The sequence below is a fragment of the Lipophrys pholis genome (assembly GCF_963383615.2).
Source record: "Lipophrys pholis genome assembly, chromosome: 12".
NCBI lineage: Eukaryota > Metazoa > Chordata > Actinopteri > Blenniiformes > Blenniidae > Lipophrys > Lipophrys pholis.
Genome location: NC_137641.1, coordinates 28461499 through 28480816, shown reverse-complemented (window position 1 = coordinate 28480816; position 19318 = coordinate 28461499). Strand labels below are relative to the sequence as shown.

Below are 19318 nucleotides of genomic sequence, written 5' to 3'. Positions count from 1 at the left end.
ACCAAAAAATGTTGAAATATCAGAAGCAAGATCAAGAAAACAGCTTACCTCCAAGAATGATGAGACTCGAGCAGCTTTCCTTGCTTTTGTATCTGCCCTCTGACACTGAGTTAGTGTTTGATACACTTCATCTTGTACATTTTAGGCAACAATATGATGCTTATCAGAGGACAGCGTGTGCATAAAAGATGAAACAGACATTAATTGAGGCAGTGGATACAAAATAAAGGCCATGTGAAGGTTGCACAGAGTGGGAAAGAAAGACTGATGACCTTTCACATAAACCGAGAGACGGAGTGAATGAGAAAGAGCCAAATCAGTTTTCTCACTTCATGCGTGTTTCCCTCTTCACATTCTGCCAATGCACCTCCTATCCAGCTTCTAACCAGACTGTAAAAGAAGTGTCCTGTGTTGAAGGTAAAACGGAAAAAAAAAAAAAGATCTGACACAGTTTGGACCATATTTCCACATAATGACACAGAACTGCTGAAAATCTCATGTACAAATTGTCAAAGAAATCTGCAACAATAAGTTTGAATAGGTGAGGATAGTTACATTTGACTGGGAAAAAAATACAGGAAAAGCTGACTAAAATACAAAGTTTACAAACTGGTTGAGTGCCGAGGGTTGAGCGCCCTCGTCTGGCCTGATGCTGCATCTTTACACTGATTTCACTCTCTTTTGGATCATTAAGGGTCTAAACCCTAGAAACTACTGGAGCCATGCAAAATAAAGCAACACGAGACGAGTCAGTTAATTCCGAGGTAAGTGATGTTAGATGGCAGGTGTATTAGGAGTAATCAAACTTTTAGAATGATGGTGGAGCTAATGAGTGACAGAGATTCATCCTCGGGGCACCACCAGTGCAACCGGAAACCACACAAGAACTTTAGAAGAAAAAAAAAAACCAGCAACACCAAATATTTTTGTATGATAACTGATATTAAGAAGCCAAGATGAGCTGATAATCATAATAAATCAAATAGCCTTGTGCAATCTAGTTCTTTGTGAACAAATAAAAGACTACAAATGATATTGATCACAATATAGTACTTCTCAACACCAGTCTTTTGAGATAATCAATGCTCGTTAGTCAGTGAGACTATATTTGTGTGTTAGGAAAGTGTGACTCCCGGTGGAAGATAAAATACAACAAGCCATCCTGAGTTGGGAAAAGGCATCATAAGCATATCATTTAATAACAAAAAATAACATTTATTATGAGGAGTTCAAATCAACTTACAGTTTGTGCTGGCACTGTAATGCAACGATAGAAAAGACAGAAGGCATGAATAGGACACTTATGTAATCATTTAAAAAAAAAAGAAAGAAAGAAAAGAAAATTACAATTTGGCCATTTGAAAATCTTTTTAAACCTCTATAATGTCTTGGATATATGCTGAAGTCCATGCCTGGATTTAAACTTTCAAATCTTTATCACTTCCTAAATATTTCATTCAGTATATTTCTAAATGTTTTTTTAATTTACAACTACAACTGAGCTGGGATGGTAAACGGATGCACATCAGAGAATCGACAATGTCAACATGCAAAAGCAGGTTTTCTAATGCAGGGGTTCTCGAAAAGTGTGCGAGGAGGAGCCACACTTTTACTTTTTAAATATATTCGTCTTTCTATTGTACCAACAGCAGATTCAGGGATCGAATAAATGTGATTTTAACCTCCAGCTGTGTCTTTTTATCATGACTTTCTCAAAAATTTTAGATAAAAAAAACCCCGAATCCCTTTCACTTTGAGAACCGCTGCTCTAATGCCAGGACAGAGAAAAAAAGCAGACCGATCTCTGGAGACGTGACTTAATAGATGCATTTTGCACTAATTATCTGCGTGATAGAGACGAGAAGAGGGGTGAACACATACAGAGCACATACAATTAAAAACTGAGGTTTTGAGGATTTCTTTTTTTTTTTAAATGTGGGAGTAACCAGAATAAAACGCTTCTGTCGTATAGTTTTTCCTCAGAAGATAAAATTCTCTACTGTACAGCATTCAAGTTCTATATCATCAATAATTTGTGATGCAACAAATAACAGCTTTTACACGTGAATCCTCACATGTGATCCTTAAAAATGGGGTTCGTTGAACATTCCTGTATCTTCTTCTTCCTGGTAAAGTGCAAAATGCTTCAACACAAAAAGCTGCATATTTTGTCCAAAAAAACAAACAAAAAAAAAAAACTGCAGTTACAGCTCTGGTTCATGTTGGAAAAGCAAAACAATCTGATGATACAGACCCCCCCCCCCCCCGAAAAAAAAAAAAAGGATTTAAGAGGCATGGTGCAACAACTATAAGATTATCAATGCCACAAAACATTTTAAAATGAGGATAACAAAGAGAAACGTGTGGTAATAAGTTATTAAAAATCAAAAATAGCCAAAGAAAAATGAACAAGCATCAGACAGACATTTCAACACATACATACACACTGTGTTTCCAACGTTTCAATGTCATTCAGAATTATAATCAATGAGAACTCGGGTGTTTGTCAGTTTTATAACCAAAACCAGCAACCTTCTGCCCCTTCAGTGTGTCGGACCTTCATTCGGTTCACAATATTAATAAAACAAAGGAAAGAACACAACAAATCAGAATCAGTGCACTTAATTAAATTACGCAAAGCCCTATTTTTCCTATACATGACAGGCTTTCATTTTTGGATTATTATACTTTACGAGGAAAATAAAAAAGGGGGTGAATTCTAAAAGACTGTTTTTTTTTTTTTACAGTTAGGATGGGAAAAAAATGTTTGTTTCTGGTAAAGAGGTTTCCTCTTGGTGCTGGTCTTCATTTCTCTTTCCTCCACAACAGCAAGTAACTAACTTGCATACTCTACAAGGTCAAGACTTTACACATGACAAATTGATATTTGTATTTGTGCCGTTCTTTTCGTACCCCGAGAGCCTACAGTGTTATCATTCGTTTGTCCCATAGAAGAGAATCTCCACCTTACATGGACGTGCAATGATTCAATTTAAGGTAATAAATACACAATCAATGGCATCTGAAAATGTTTATACATCAACAACAACAAAAAAAAAAAAGTCATTCATTTTCAGCCAAGTTAACACGGCAAACAGGTCCATAAAAAGATTATACAAAAAAAAAAAGTACAAGTAATGATGTCAGTAACAGCTGCAACTAATATTTTTTATCTTGATGGGTCAATTAAAGCAATGAAATACAATTTGTGTGGCTTGAATCTGGTTAAAGTCTTGACCTCGAGTGTGTGGGGCTCCAGTCGAACCAGCAGTGCACGCTGCAAAAAGTGAACTCAAAAATATAGAAGTTCCCTCTATTAATTATGACTTCCTGGTAGGGCGCACATGAAAAACATTTGTTTTTATACAACACCTAATATGCAATTTAAATATATTCAGTCAAGATAGTTCACATTGAGTGTTTACGACGGGAAGGCTTCCTGCTAGATTAAATACAAGAGATAAATTTGTTGTTGAGAAGTGAAAGTAATTCAGTCCTGCAGGATCGAAACATCTGATTGGTTGTAGATTAACTCTGCAGCAGAGTGCGATTATCATAGTCATATGATTAACATCATTGATTACAACCTCAAAATGTGAAGAGTCCAGAAAGTAATGAGATGGAGGTCAGTGTAGTTCTGATAGTTTTAGGAACTCTGCTGAAAAAAGTTCTTTCTAAAAGTGTCGACTCAGAACTTTGAATGCTATTTTGGGTGGTGGTCACACTAAACACTGATGAAAATCTACTTTGAAATCATTTGAGACATTTTTTCCCCACTCTTGGGTAAAACTTTTGCAAAGGTCAAAAAATAAATAAATTCTATGAGTAAAATGATTGCCTTTTAATTTCACCTTTTTGCGTCAAACACTCTTCTGGTCTCATTTCAAGTAAAGTTGGAAAAACCTAAAATAACAACTCGATGAGACAAACCCTTAATGTTCCACATCAGTTTGTTTGGAATCGTCTTTGCTATAAACAAACCTTCTCCTCTGAATATAAAACATAGAAACACGCAGTATTCACTCTCACCACCTATTCATTTCACACAGTAATGAAGACTTTGATATCGTGCCGGGATCGCCCGGGGACTCAATCCCTGTGCCGCAACGGAGCCGAAGGTCCATTCTTCTTCTGTTTGGTAGTTTTCAAAGTATCCGTGTTGCACAGCAACGGCGGGGATGCTGGAGACGATTACGGTTGGCATTCTTGATATGCAACACAGCAGCAACATGAAGGAGTCGCGTCATCCAATAAGATATCCTTCATTAGCACGAGGGCCGGTGACTGCAGACCTGGTGTACTAACGTATCCTATTACAGTAGAGGTGTTTAATGAGCACAGATGGATAAATGAATAATGCTGGTTCTGGTTCTCAGTGTAGCCTGATTTTAGCCCGGTGTTGACGTGCGTACAGAATCAAGTGTCTGCTGTCAACTGGTACAAGTCCAGTGGTGCCCCGTGTGAGGCTCCATGTCCTATTTGGTCCCCAAAGAGCCTAGTTCTCTAGGTAGGGAACCGTTAAGCTCCAGGAGGCTGTCGATTCCCAGATATCCCAATAAGATCTCGCTCCGGCGGTGTGAAAGTTTCAGGATGTCCTCGGCCAAGCACTGAGTGGAGGTGAAGCGCACTTTGTCGTGATCAAACATATCCTTCAGGTACTGGACGATTTGTTGCTGCAGGCGGCGGAGATCAACAAAGACAGGAACTGTTATACAGGCAAAACTCTCCAAGAAATAAATCCCAATGATTGTACCATCCTTACATGGAAAATACATTCAAAACATTTTTTTTTTTTTTTTTTTAACGCTCTCACCTTGAAAATTGTACACACTTCACTGAGGTGCTGCCTCGGCCCCAAAAAGCCAAATGCTAAAACTGGGCTCACATGTTCTGATATGGCGTAGAAGTGGGAGATAAACCCATCGGGAACCTGTGGAGACGAGTCGTCAGAATCAGATGGGTAATCGTTAAAAAACAAATGAGCGAGTCTTGACAACCAAACTCACCATTAGAAGGCGCCGTTTTGCTTTCAAGACTGACCAGCAAGCAGTCGCTAAAGCCTGATGGAAAAACCAGTTTTTTTTGGTTAGATAAAAGTGTATTGAGGACACAGTTCAATTTGTTTGTGTGTGTGTTTGTGTGTGTATATTAACCGTTTCTTTGAAGCTGTCCGAGAGCCAGCGGTTTCTCAGCACGGCCACAACAGAGGAGGGCGGGCTCTCCAGGTCTTCAAATGCATCCATCAGGATGAAGTCCAACACGATGTCGAAAAAGTTCATGCACACCACCTGCAGACACGAGCCGTCACCGGGACCCCGATTACAGATTTTGTCTTTAGAGGTTACTGTGGACATGTGCATTGGACTAATTGAAGATTAAAAATCGTAAAAACATACATTTTTGACAACAGTTTACAAATGTTGTCTGCAGGGTGTAGACCAGCGGTGGGTTAAGATAAATCTCCAATGTATTGAGATTCATTTTCAGGACAAAGTGCATCAAATAAATGTCTTCAAATCTGCTGTATCCAATATACATTTGGAGTGAAATGCACAATAACTTTAAAGTCACTCCTATATCAAACACACTTTGAGAGAATGAATAAATAATAGATATTATAAATGGCTCATCAATATGCAAGTGCTACTTGGAGGCTTTTCTTTTTAAAGTAAAAACACGCCTGATAAGTTTTTCATAGTTTCTGCAAAGGGTTTTCGTAACATAAAGCTGTAGAGCTTTCTGTTCAAATCTATTCATTGCCGTTTTATCTCTATCAGGGTACAGGACAGTAATGTACCGTTTCCTACCAGGAGGTGGCAGTAATGAGCCATGAAACGTACACACTGGCCTGCAATGTAAACACACAATACCACAAAAGCATGCATGCAGTTATATGAACTGAAGCATGCTGTGAAACACAATAAAAACAGGCGAGTGGACTCACTCCCCGGCCGTCCAGCTCCATCTTGGTGACGGGCCACGTCTCCTCCCTCTGAGTGTACAGCAGCATGTCCTCGTAGCTCTCCAGGAACCCTTTGGGACTCTGGGGGTTCAGATTTAATTTGAATTAATGAGAGCTGTGGGAATATGTAAAACGAAGGACTCGTGTGAGCTTTACCTTGTTTGCTTTCACCATCAACCCTGCAATCATTTGCTTTCCGGTCTCCATGAAAAACGTACGGTGAGTTTCATCTAACAGCAGGACCTGAAAACCAAGAGGCAACGGTTCAAATAAATCCAGTTTTTGTTTTCCTTCTGTGTGCCGACTTTTTAAAATGAGGCATAAAACCTCAGATAACATGAATCAACCACAAATCAGTTCCAGTCCAGCTGGGAAAGAGATTTAAACTGGGAAGGATTGAATTCTTAATGAAAATCATACATTTTGTAGGCGTAAGGCCGCAGCAGCAGTTTTCTTTTATCTGGCCGAAACCAGGCTCGACTACCGGTGTCAAGTTCACTCAAATTCAAGGTTTTCTCGAACAGCCTTATAGTAAGTTGTAGATATGTTTTAGATCAGAAACACCATATTATTACTCTTTATTTACATAAAACCACTCATACATAACATCCACTACATTCAATATATATATATTGTTTATCTAGATACATGATGAAACCAACCTGGAATGCTTGTCTCACACAGTGAAGCTTGGCAAGGAAATCTTGGTCACCGTAACATTCAAGTAATTCAGTCCTAAGCAGGAAGAGAGAGAGAGAGAGAGAGAGAGAGAATAACAAATTCAAAGTCCTGTTTTCCTTCAGCGTGCTTTGAATTGAAAGGAGACGACAGAGACAGCCGACAGAATCTCAACTAGTGAAATGGAAAGGACTTGAACTCCAGCGACAAGATTAACTGGTGACTTTGATTTTTCTGGATGAGGATTTAAACGGATAAAAAGTGAAAGAATTGACTTTTTCTGCTCATCTGTGATCGACTGTTGCACAGCAGAAGTCCTCCGAGCCGCAGCGATGATTGAGATACGAGCACAAAGCTTCAAAATCAGAAACGTCTCTGTATGTTCAGCAATTATAATAATAATAATAATAATAATAATAACAACAATCACCTGAGCTGAAGTGCAGCAATACAAAGTGACACATATTCACCTACTTCCTTGCCTCTAGTAGTTTTTAAATGTTCTATATATATTTTTTATTACTATTATTATAAAACAAACAAAAAAAAAAACTGAAATATGAAGGTAAAATCTACAGGATTCAAAACAGACAAATCGACCTTTAGGGCCCGAAGGGTTAAAAGAAATCTGACAAGTAAACAGTCAGAAGCGTCTAACGGTTTATATTTATTCACTGTTTGTTTGTTAATGATCTATTTCTTGGTTCTCCTTTTGTTTTCCAAATAAAAAATAAGTCCCAGCTTAAATAAATAAATGTTCTCGATATTACAAAAGGTATTTGAGAGAAGTATTCGGGAATAAGCGTCGTGGTGAGCAGTTTCGCCTCACAGTGAGAAAACCCTGGTTTGAGTCAATGGCCTTTTATTTTGTGTATAAAACGTGTGTGTGTGTGTGTGTGTGTGCATTAGTGTATGTGTATTTATGCATGTTTAATGCGTGTATATATTCATGTTTAACGTTGACGTGTGTGCTTTCAGTCCCGTTTCAAAACAATCCATGTTTGAGGTTAACTGGTGACTAAAATTCCTGCCCGATGTAACCGGGTGCGTCTCAGTGATGGACGAGTTTACACATCCTGCCTTTACCTATAACCAGCTGGGCTCGACTCCAGCGACCCCAAAGATGGACAAGAGACAGATGGACGAGTTAACAATTAGCAATAGCGGCTGTTCTCAATGAAACTGCGTTCACAGTCTCCACCAACAGCCTGAAGGAAATATTAGTGGCTGCATCCTTCAGCCTGGGCCCCTCGCCAGTCACTGACATGTTATCAGTGCAACACCAGAAAGCAGACGAACCCTATCATATCTGCTAAAAACGGCACACGACTATAGACCAGAGCGCAACACCTCAAGCTACTGAGTAAACTATTGAAAGCCGTACAGACGAAGTGGAGACAGACACTGTGATATTTGAATAAATACATGACAGTGCGGCGTTACCTCAGGGACCTGTAGGAGACTCTGCCCTCCCGGACCTGACACAGGGCTTCTTCATACAGAGCTGCAGGCCTCAGAGGCTGGTACACCTCCTCCAGAGACATGGCATCAAACAGCTGCACAACCAAAACACACACGGAGCACAACGGATGTACGTCAACCCCCCACAAGCAGCTGAAGTCAATGCATTTCTAGATTAACCTCTTCAGGAAGTGTTGTTTTACCCCTAAACACTGATATAAAAAACATTACATTTTGGGGGTTTTCCCCACTTTTCCTGCATTCAATCTTTCAACCACCTTCAATCTTGATCACAGGTATTCGATTTTTGATGGATTTCTTTAATAGATTTAACCCTTCCTTGCCATTGGGAGAATTTTAAGCCACATTTATCAAATGATAACACAAACAAACTATGAGATATTTTTCAAATACTGTACGCAAACTGGAATTTACTGCGTTAAAATTTCTGAAGCAAACACCCAAATTTTACCCTTTAAAAAAGTGATATGATAGTGGAAAACATTCTTGAAGGCTAAGGAGGTGGAACCTTTATAATACAGCTTTATTATCAAATCCAAAGTTGGGATTTTAAAACCTAAATCTCCTCAATTTCATCCCACTACTACTTAGACGGCAAAAATATTCAGGATTTTCAATTGCAAAATGTGCCAAGGTGTTTGTGTTTGCATCTAAAGGGCGGAGAGAGAAAGAAACTCACCTCTGCTGCTGAGAAAAAGGAGTCATCTGATGTAACCGTAGTCGCATCTTCATCTTGCAGCCTGTGGAAACTCTCCACTTGAGGCAAGATAAGAGTTCCTTCGCTCTCTGCCAACACAACAGTACAACAAAGCAACTCTCAGGAGGAAATGTAGATAAACACATCTGTCTTCGACCTCCGACTTTGGATTACTGCTGGCTGTAAACGTCTTTTTCCGATGGTAGTGAAGCCTTTTGCTGCTGCGTATAAACTCAACATGACTCTCACCAAAGTCCGCCAGCACGCTGTCTGTCGGGATGGTGCTGCCGAAATCCTCCTGGAGGTGATACGCCCGGTGCAATAGGGTTTCTAACTTCTCGGCAAACACCTTATTTTGGGTTTCAGTCTGGAAAAAACCAAAAGAAACATGAAAAGAATAGAAAGTGATTTCAGTTTGAGTCGTGCATTTCAACTCCCGGATAAAATAAGAGGATCCAAATCACAAGTGAGGAGCTGCACCCATCAGGTCAGCATTTAGCAGGTGAGAACACTATTTCGCTGCATTGGAGAAAGTCAGACTTCACCACAATTTGATTTTGACAGTTTTGAGCGCTCCCGTTTACGACAGCTTGATGGTTACCATGGGAAGGTCTGCACACGCCGCCCCCTGCAGAGCCAGGCTGCTGTTACTGGAGGTCGAGTGGGTGTGATGGCGAATGTTCAGCGCCTGTTCCCATTTCCGCAGGGCTTCTTCAAACAGCTCCATACCTACCGGGAGAGAAAGGGGGAGGGAAAAAAGAAGAAGAAGAAAAAAAAAACAGCACGAGACTTAAATGAATGTTGTGTTCGTGGAATGAAAATTCAACTCATTGAGCCAAAAGTTTAAGTCCTCTAAGAGACACACATTCTCAAAATAATATTGATTTTAACTGCGTTTTTAAGGACTTTTCCATTTTCCCCCCAAATCACGCAATCACATCTTAAATAAACCATAAAGTAAATTTTACACTTTTATGGTATGTTTAGGCTTTGAAAATCAGTGGGATGTTTTCATTTGACCAACTCAAGTTTTTATTTTTTTGACTGAAAACTAAACTAATGTGAAAACACATTTTTCTGTATTTGTGTCATATAAATAATACATCACAAAAAAAACTGGGATGGAAAAAAATTTATTTGTGTTAAAAATACAGACAAATGTAAAAGTCTCCAAAGTTAAGATAGAAGTGATGAGCTTTATTATATGTCTTAATTTTTGTATAGCGTAAAGCACTCATGAGTTGGTTTAATCAAAAGGTTGAAAAAAACACAAAAAAGCAATGCAGTCATTTTTATCTGGTACAATGTGTTTTTATAGTAATCCACCAACAACTTCAGCTCAGCATCAATGAAAAACTAAACCAGTTGATCTCACACGTTCATGTTTCTACTGTTCAACTAAAGTATCATCTCTATAGCATGAGGAACATGAATTAATAAAAATAGTAAAAATTGAGGCAAGAAAAAATCTTAACTGATGCAAAATCATTTTAGTTCTGAACGATTGACTTTCAGTTCTTACCGAGCATTTATTCTTTCTACATCCTTTACTCCAGTCAAGGAGGATAAAGACCAACAGCTACAGAACAGTTAGGAGGATTTATCGTTGCAATTTGACCAAAGAACTCAGCCTTTACAAAACCAGTCGAAGGGTTGCTCAAGAAGAAAATGAGGCAATAAAGTACGAGGAATGTAAAACAGGTTAATGACTGATTAAATCCTGCTCATTCTGTATCAAATCCCAAACTACAGTACCGTGGGTTCAAGAGTCCAACTATCAGGTGATTATATAATGCCAAAATGAAACTTTTTTTTCCACTTTTCTATTCAGGATGTGCAGCTACAGAGAAGTGATTTAATTATTTTTTTTTTTTTATTTCTCAACATTTTCAGGGATTGGACTTTTGACACCGAAAAATTTTTTAATTAAAAATTAATAAATAAAATAAATAAAGCATGTATAATTGTAATTACTCACCCATTAAATAGAGATTTTCAGCATTAGCGTCTTCGACTGCCCCCGACTCCTCCGCCACAGGCTCCGCCTCCCAGGGAGTGGCGGGATTAAGAGACTGATTGGGGGAACTTGGCATTCGCGTCTATGTAAGGCGACATACACGTATCAAGCATGAACAAAAGGCAAGTAAATGGAAAAGGAAAAAAAAAAAAAGAGAGAGAGAAGTGAAAAGAACGCACCGACGCCAGACTGTGTGAGGAACTTGAATGTTTACTGGGAGCCAGCGAGGAAATTCCACTCATGGTGTCATTGCTCCGAGTGCTGGGACTCATCATCTGTCGACCCGGGAACGTACCTGTCCACAGGACAGAAACAGACAAAAAAAAAAAAAAAACTCTTTAGTTTTTTGGTTTGTTCGTAGACGCCTCAATAGCAAAACAAAGCCGTGACTTCACCTCTCTTTAATGACGACGGTCTCCCGGTCTTGAGCAGCGCCTCTGGTATTCCCACCGTTTTCTGGCCCTCTTTTATTTGAGCCTGCTTCCTCTTCCTTCCCCGTCGTTTCAGCTGATGGGCGGTGAGAGCCAGAGCGACGCTTCCCAGCGCCGTGGCAAAGAGCACCTTCTTCAGGCTCGGGGAAAGCTTCAGCTGGGAAAATATGGACTGAAAGCAGAAATGGCAGTGAGGGTACGGCCAAACAAACTGTCCTGAAACCGTGTTTTGTTTAGTTTTTCTTTACTGAAAAAGTCAATATAAATGGTGCCAATAACACAAGTTATTGTAAAGGTACAACTACTAGTGACATTGCTTTGCTCAAGTTAAAACAAAAAGGTATCGGCCTTAAAATGTCAAGTACTCTTATAATCCAATCTTGCTAATTTCACTTTATATAACCTTTCGATTTGGATCTGGACGGCATTGAACACAAAGACAGACACAAAAGACGGTTTTAGAAATGTCTGCATTTTGTCATATATTTAGGTAAAAACAAAGAGATGCAACTATGATACACATCAATCAACCGAAATGCAAAATGACGTTTCACGTTCTGAAATGATCAAGTGAAGGAGTCAAAATGTTCCAAGTTTATAAAAATAAATAATTAAAACAAAATTCCATTGAGTAATTAGTATTTTGTTAAATTCCACTGCTGTGTGTGTGTGTGTGTGTGTGTATGTACATGTACACGAGGGATTTACCTGCCCAAACGTGGAATAGAGAAAGACTGGTATCTCTGCGACAGTCATGGCCAAAGCCTGGGCGATGGACATCCCATCTGCTCGTTTCATCGACATCTCAGAAATCGAACTGCCGTTCAGGTCGCACCTTCACCTTCCCCTTCACACACAATAAGGCCTCCTCTCTGCGGTGAGATGGGCCAGCTCCCGGCTCGCTGGTGAACCGTCTGCAGTCATCCAATCATGAAGGTGTACCCCGCACTGGTCTGGTTGGCTGATGTGCGACGATCATCCTGCGACAGATTAAAACACATACTTTGAAAATAACTCGAGTAAGCCGGAATCTACTCTCACGGTCGCTGCAAACACAAACAGTAAAAGTTAGCCTTGTTTTTAAAACCAACCAGTGGGAACGTTTTATTAAAAGAAAAGGAGGGTAGTGGCCTTTAATTCCTCAACACCTGCTGCAGGTCTTTCCTGTTCCACTGCCCAGCTGGAGACCCAGCCCTCTGTGGCTGATAGAAATTAATCAGCAGGATTATACTGTTATGTCATTAACAGTAATCTCTGATCAGGGTAATATCCTTTGGAGAGACCTGGAGAGATCAAACTGCCATAAGTGTTAAGCAGCAGAGGAACTTGACACACTGCCAGCTACTCAACTATCGAAACTGTCTGGCATGCACCAGCCGAGTGGACCACGCTTTTTGACCAAAACTGACAAAATCTGATGAAGATAATTAGTGTAAATAACAGCGAGGTCACATCATAGATGATGAAGTGACTGCGAGTTCAATGAGGAGGTGGAAGCTAACGCTGTTAGCCAGCCCCACTAAAACAGAGGCCAGGAATCAACTCGTGTATTTGGATTTTTACATGAAGTCCATAACAGGCCTGATCTCTTGGCTTTTAAAAATGCCCAGATGAGTTCACGGGAATGTCAGTTGTAGAAAGCAGTGGGCAGCCAGCATGCTAACGGTGGCTAGCGTGTAGCCTAGCTGGGCTCTGATCTGTCATCTCACATCGCGGCATCATCCGTGAGGCCGTGAAGGTGTTAAACCGACACCTCGCCGGCTCCAGCAGCGGCTCTACGTCTGTGGGTCACCGGAGACACAGCTAATAAGATAATCCCTCGCTCAGGTACATACCGCGAGCATCCGAGGCGGTGGGGAAGGACATTCCCGTGTAACAGGCGGTGGATCCTTCTCCAGGCGTGACGCAATCTATACTGACGCTTACACTAGCCAATCACAGACGAGGTATGAACACTTAGCTTCTTCTTTTTTTTTCTAGACGAATCGGATTGATTGGAGGCGGGGCGTATGTACCAGGGAGCCAATCAGATCACAGATATAAGGCGATCGCCCATCCCATTATGGATAAAAAAATATCGATAGTGAAACTCATAGACATATACATGTATATACATGTCTATGGTGAAACTGATAGAACGTTTCAGAGCTGTGTTACAGTTGTAAAAAGATTATAATTAATTATAATTGTCAAAAGGTAGTCACATTTTACATACGTGCGTCAAAATTAAGTTGAAAAAGAGTCAAATCTTGAAACCGTCATTCTTGAAAGTAACGGAAACGAACATTTGCAGAGTTTACGTGAAGGCAACATGAACGGGCGCAGATGTGTTAAGGTAACTTCCTTAGTTACAAAACCATATCCGGTTTGTGGCATTCAATATTTCAGAGTATACAATCGTGACATTTTATATCTGTCAAGACTACGATAAAATATGCTTTAGCAGAGAGATATGGGAATATGAAAGTACATGGCTTTAGAATGACTTGTTGAAATAAAAAATATCTACTGTATAAAGCGATGTAATAATCCGCATTGTTTGAGGTTATACTTTCATTCTGAAAAGCGCGTCCGGAAATGTTGATATTTCACAAAGCAGGTCAAAGAAATGTTTGGGTTATTATTAACAGGGCGGATTTTAAAAATGGTTCCATATAATGCGAAGATGCTGTAGTTTAATCAACAAGAACAGACACACGATCCACCGGGAGATGAGGAGAAAAGCTGCACCGAACTGTGAGGGATGGTTGGTGCGACTTGACCTGTGTGTGAAACTTGTGTTCATGACTGAGCGTTTCTGTTTATGGCTGCTTCGGCTTTAGGTTTACCAGTTGGAACAATGAGTCCCCTGAAGTCCCCTGGATCAGGCCTTTCCAAGAGGCTTTGATATGAAATCTCTGGTAAGTACGAGCTATTTGTTTTTAGTGAAGGTATATCTGTGCCAACAGAGTCTGAATCTGTAACAGATTTAAATTTAAAAAAAATTTAATATCGTCAACTCACACTTTTAAGTTTAAAAGCCATCGAATTTCAAGGACAGAATTGTTTTTATTTTTTTTTGCTTCTGATTTATTTCAATATTTAAATAAATTCAGTGTGAATATATTCAATGCCTTAAAATATTCCATATTCTAAAATTCGACATGTGAAAAAAAAAAAAAGAATATCTATGTAAAGAAAGAATTCAGTGTAAAAAATAAAAAATTCAACATCTAAAAAAAAAAAACGGCCTCAAAAACTTCAGCTGCAAAAGAATTTGCACAAAAAAATTCACAAATCAAAAGAGTCAGGGAGAAGCAATCGGTCCCTGTCTCAATTCCTCCAACAGTGATATTAAAATTCAAACTCTGATGCCACAGATATACTTCCATAATGTTGACGTAGTGTCTGAAGTTTATGTTCTGGCTTGTGCGTGAGCGGATGTGCCTTTCTCCACCCTCATTCACTGTGTTCTACTGTCATAGCTGCACCGTTGGCTCTGCCTGCTCAGCCTGAGCCTCCTCGTGTTGTTCTGGTTTGCCCATGTGATCAGACGAGACACTGCATCGCCTGCTGCATCTCCTGCTGCATCGCCTGCTCCATCGCCTGCTCCATCGCCTGCTGCTCCATCACCTGCTGCTCCATCACCTGCTGCTCTGCCTCCTGCTCCAGGTGCAGGGATCCAAGGCTACGCGAGGGTCCGACCCGGCAAGATAAACCAGGTAAGAACCTCCAGGAGAGGAGCTCTGGCCGCCACAGAATAACTGTTTTGATAGGACTGTGCATCAGTCAGAGATCATTCATTCATGGTGACCCTTGAAAATGACTCGGTGAACACGTGGAAATAAAGTTCAGATCATATTTTTCTCCACACATCCATCCGTTCTCTACACCGGACACACGTAGAGAACATGCAAACTCCACACAAAAAAGGAATGAGGGCACTATCGAGTCAATCGGCCATAATGTTATCAAGTACGATCTGTGTTGAATTCAAACTGTTCCAGGTTGAGGCTGTAACGTGAAATGTGGAAACAGTGAAGCAATGTACGTTGTCCAAATCAGTTTTTAAGTCTTGCTAAGAGGGAAGTTGCAGCTTTGTCTATGGGCCCCTGCATGCTCCCTTTTTGAACCCATAAGAACAAGAAGAAACTTCGGCAGTGACGTCAGCCAGCTGCCGAAAAAAAAAAGCTTTTTCGGCAGGACTGTTCATTCTCCAATAAGAAGCTGCAGAACCTGCAGGCCACGCCCCCTCGCAGCAGCCACGTGTCTGTGATGCGGCATTTAAACTTTTCAACTACACAGTTAATTTCTCGCCTCCAGTGCTTTCAGAAATACATTTCTCTGAACTGTTTCAGTCAATTCAATTCAATTCAATTCAATTTTATTTGTAAAGCGCGAAATCACATCAACAAACATCTCAAAGCGCTCTTACAATGATAGAGAACAACAGAACCCAACTAAACCCTTCCAAAGCAAGCAGGTGTAACAAGCAACAGTGGCCAGGAAAAACTCCCTCGCATGGAGAGAAGTTCATAAGAACTCCCTCTTCAGGAAGAAACCGTGGGGCGGACCCTAGACTCTGGAAGGGCGGCCATCCGCCTTGACCGGTTGGGGGGGAGAAGTACATGGGATAGGACAGGGAGAGAGAGGAATAGAAGAGGGAGAGAGAGAGGGTGGCAGACAGGCCAGATAAGTACAAATACTAAGAAAAGTCTATGATGAGCGTTGGTCTGATGATGAGCCAATCTCAGTCATAAAAGAGAGAGTTTTTGTCCGAGCGCCATGTTGGTCCGGTATTAACTGCAGGAGCTGACAGCTGTTCGTGATGCGTAAAGGTGCGTCATGTAAAAGCCTCCACTCCGACATTTTAACGAGCTGCGGCGCTCGTACCGTAGCGATGTTACAAGCTAAATATGATTAAAAGTGCGGCACCCACATAGTTCGGCCAGGGCGGTTGGAGCAGCTGAAACAAATTTCTTCGGCCAGCTCCCTCTGGCCGAAGGACGTCATTTTGTTCGTCAGGACCTGCACTGCCGAACTTTCGTCTTGTTCTTATGGAGTATGAAGCTTATAAGTTCAATTATTATTCACAATATTCTGCTACTTTTTCCAGCAATAAACCACAAAAATCCCCCCCCAAGAAAACACATAAACACTGTCTGATGTTTAAAGCTGTAGGACTTGATCTTGTCTGTTTGGTTTTTTTTTGTGTGTCTTCCTCTCAACAGTTACTGGATCTGCACTGCGACCGCTGTGCCTTGATCTCCAGCTCGGGTCAGATGACCGGCGCAAACGCCGGCGAGGAGATCGATAAGGTCGGATGTGTGATCCGCATGAACAACGCGCCCACGCGCGGGTACGAGGGGGACGTCGGGAGCCGGACCACCGTCCGCGTGGTGTCTCACACCAGCGTCCCCCTTCTGGTGAAAAACGAGAGCTACTACTTCCGGCAGTCGGCGAACACCACGTACGTGTTCTGGGGTCCTGAGAGGAACATGAGGCAGGACGGGCAGGGGCGCGTCTTCAACACCCTCCTGAAGGTGGCCAGGAAGTACCCCGGCGTCCAAATCTATGTTGTGACCAGAGACAAGATCCAGGACTGCGACAACGTGTTTCAGAAGGAAACGGGGAAAAACAGGTCAGCGGTTTATACGGTTTAACGAATAAACTGAACACACGAAACGACGACTTGGTCTTTATCCATCCTGCATGTGACATATTTAAAATCAGGAATATTTTCATCAATGAATTCCTCTTAATTATTCATAGCTGGCATCTAAATGGACAGTTTGCATTGGCATCATTACTGGATAGTTCAGCTGCTACGTTTTGCCAGAGCTGCACACGTACCTGTCAACCTTTATACCACTTCCTGATAAATCACATGTTTTTGTATTAATTCACACTCATCAAGACCTGATTTAACTGGATAAATGAGTCAAAAATGATTTTGATTGCACGTTCAAATAGTTTTCTCTAAAGTTTATTGTAGGCGTTGCACTGTGTAAAGGTGGCGCAAAAACCTGTATCGCAGTAACGTTGCTATAAATCTATATTCTAAAAAAAACACCTCAAGCTTTATCAAAAGCGGGAAGTTTCCTCTCTGTGTCCCATTTTACATTTGACTTATCTAAGATTGTGCATGACAATATGTTACTTTTTTTTTTTTAGTCTTTATTTTCAAAAAGTGGTGAAGTACAACAGGGTGCAATAAGACAAGTCATCACATTATCCACTTTTCTTTTTCCTTTTTTTTTTTTTACAAAAGAAAGAGAAAACAAACAAAAAAAAAACGGAAACAAACAACAACAAAAACAACAACAAACTCAGAACAAGTAGGGAGAGAAACAGTGTGCACAGTTGATCGTAGAAAGATTAAAAATAAAAAACAGATGCCAATCCTACACCAGAACCAAAGGGAGTGAGAAATGTTACTTTCTAAATACAAGTAACCTCAATAAAATCTGGTCGCAAGGACTGGATGTAACTGACCCATTTGGTCCATAATTTAACAAAAGTAGACTTTTTAAGGCGGATTGAAAATGTTACAGATTCCATTACATAAATCTCATTCACGATGTCTATCCACTCCGACGTCGTGGGGGGCTTCGGGACGAAGCCACCATCTTGTGACTGCCTTCTTGGCTGCTACTGTAAAAATATTATATAAGTATTTATCTTCATGTCTATGCATATTATCAAGATTTCCCCCAAAAAAGTTGTATTAAACTGGAGCAGTAGATTATTATCCTTAAATATACTAATTAAAGCTTTATGAAATTCAAGCCAAACCTTTAACACTTTTCCTGTCATTTAGAATTAAAACGGGGGCCTATCTGAGCACTGGATTCTTCACTATGATTCTGGCCATGGACATGTGCGACAGCATCCAGGTTTACGGGATGATCGACAACAACCACTGCAAGTGAGGCTTTTTAAATCCCCCCGCCGTCGAGGTGGTCTTCCGTTCCACTTTCCCGCTCCTTTCTTTCTCTTTCGCAGACGAGCCGAGCGCGTCGCTCCGTACCATTACTACGAGAAGAGCAGATTCGACGAGTGCAAGACGTACAGGTTTCACGAGAACGCGTCGCTCGGAGGCCACCGCTTCATCACCGAGAAAGCCATCTACGCCAAATGGGCAAAGCTCCATAAGATCGAGTTTAAACACCCTTCCTGGAATCTCTGACGACTGAAATCCAAGGACATTCTCCTCGTTTGCACATGTTTTTTGCTGGAATATGTTTTTTTTTTTTAATATTAGTGTTGCCCGGGTAGGCACCTTTTTATACCAACAGTGTTGAAGATGTATAAAGACGCATTTAATGACCATCTCCGACAACCCTGCATGTAAAATAATACTTTCTATGTTCACAATTTACCAGCTTTTAACTGGTAGTCACCATCAGTATTACTGAAAAGGTCTGTAACTTGTAGCCATAAGAACAACAAACAAAAAAAAAAAGCACCTAGATACCAAACCAAAGCTTACATTTTAAATGGCCTCCCTGTGCCTTGTCAGTATTTGACTTTATGCTTCAATCTGCCATATATAGTTATAAGATATTTTGCACATTTACCAGATTAAAGAAAAAAAAAAAAAAGCATTAAATAGCTGCTGTTGAAATGATTTGTTCAACTGGCAGCAATTATTCAATTTTCTCGATTTGCAAATGTAAAAAAATAAAAGAAACTAAGAATCAGGAACTTTTCAGCATTTTAGCTCAAAAACTTTAAATCATTTTTTTTTTTGCCCCGAACATGAAAGTCGATCTGAAGAACTCTGAAGTATTATGTTTAGTTTTTTTTTATTTTATTCAAGTTTTGTTTGGGGCTGTTTTTATTTTTATTTATATATTTTTTTTAATTTACCAAATACAAATGAACAAAACTCATCCTCCTTTGATATTTAGTAAATATTTTTGCCTTTACTGCAACACTAAATGCTCGGAGACGTACAATAGTGGCATTTCTACAGCCTCAGCACTGTGAGATTATCTTCATCGTGAGCGAAGTGCTGTTACACGCAGTTATTTGAGTCGTCGCCTCATGAACCCTCACGCTAGAGACGA

General features: G+C 40.4%; 2 protein-coding genes across 3 annotated transcripts; one reads left to right on the top strand and one right to left on the bottom strand.

Annotated features, from left to right (window-relative positions):
- Window positions 1-1931: 1931 nt before the first annotated feature.
- On the bottom strand, window positions 1932-13187 carry miga2 (mitoguardin 2). Its single transcript, XM_080476777.1, has 16 exons — window positions 13103-13187; window positions 11976-12247; window positions 11232-11439; window positions 11016-11131; window positions 10798-10918; window positions 9421-9548; window positions 9069-9186; window positions 8802-8908; window positions 8084-8196; window positions 6625-6697; window positions 6119-6205; window positions 5945-6043; window positions 5154-5288; window positions 5007-5060; window positions 4814-4930; window positions 1932-4673 (listed from the first exon to the last, which is right to left on the bottom strand). The coding sequence occupies exons 2-16, from the start codon at window positions 12069-12071 to the stop codon at window positions 4476-4478; spliced, it is 1770 nt and encodes a 589-aa protein (XP_080332903.1). The 5' UTR covers window positions 12072-12247; window positions 13103-13187; the 3' UTR covers window positions 1932-4475.
- A 175-nt stretch (window positions 13188-13362) lies between these two features.
- st6galnac4 (ST6 (alpha-N-acetyl-neuraminyl-2,3-beta-galactosyl-1,3)-N-acetylgalactosaminide alpha-2,6-sialyltransferase 4) lies at window positions 13363-18808 on the top strand. Of its 2 annotated transcripts, none has more exons than XM_080476775.1 (6): window positions 13363-13602; window positions 14090-14167; window positions 14732-14968; window positions 16478-16887; window positions 18067-18174; window positions 18252-18808. In XM_080476775.1, exons 2-6 carry the CDS (start codon window positions 14156-14158, stop codon window positions 18433-18435), a joined length of 951 nt encoding a protein of 316 aa, XP_080332901.1. In that variant the 5' UTR covers window positions 13363-13602; window positions 14090-14155; the 3' UTR covers window positions 18436-18808. The 2 variants fall into 2 exon arrangements, with proteins under 2 accessions (XP_080332901.1, XP_080332900.1); XM_080476774.1 differs by lacking the exon at window positions 13363-13602 and adding an exon at window positions 13887-14003.
- The last annotated feature ends 510 nt before the right edge of the window (window positions 18809-19318 follow it).

What these genes read in the sequence shown, in the direction of transcription:
- miga2 (XM_080476777.1), bottom strand. Translation starts at nt 12,071, where the DNA reads ATGTCGATGAAACGAGCAGATGGGATGTCCATCGCCCAGGCTTTGGCC. An exon ending in CAGCGTGCTGGCGGACTTTG is followed by an intron (nt 8,909 to 9,068) that starts GTGAGAGTCATG and finishes TTGTGTTGGCAG; the next exon opens with AGAGCGAAGGAACTCTTATC. An exon ending in TGATGGTGAAAGCAAACAAG is followed by an intron (nt 6,044 to 6,118) that starts GTAAAGCTCACA and finishes CTGAACCCCCAG; the next exon opens with AGTCCCAAAGGGTTCCTGGA.
- st6galnac4 (XM_080476775.1), top strand. An exon ending in AAGGAAACGGGGAAAAACAG is followed by an intron (nt 16,888 to 18,066) that starts GTCAGCGGTTTA and finishes CCTGTCATTTAG; the next exon opens with AATTAAAACGGGGGCCTATC. An exon ending in ATCGACAACAACCACTGCAA is followed by an intron (nt 18,175 to 18,251) that starts GTGAGGCTTTTT and finishes TCTCTTTCGCAG; the next exon opens with ACGAGCCGAGCGCGTCGCTC.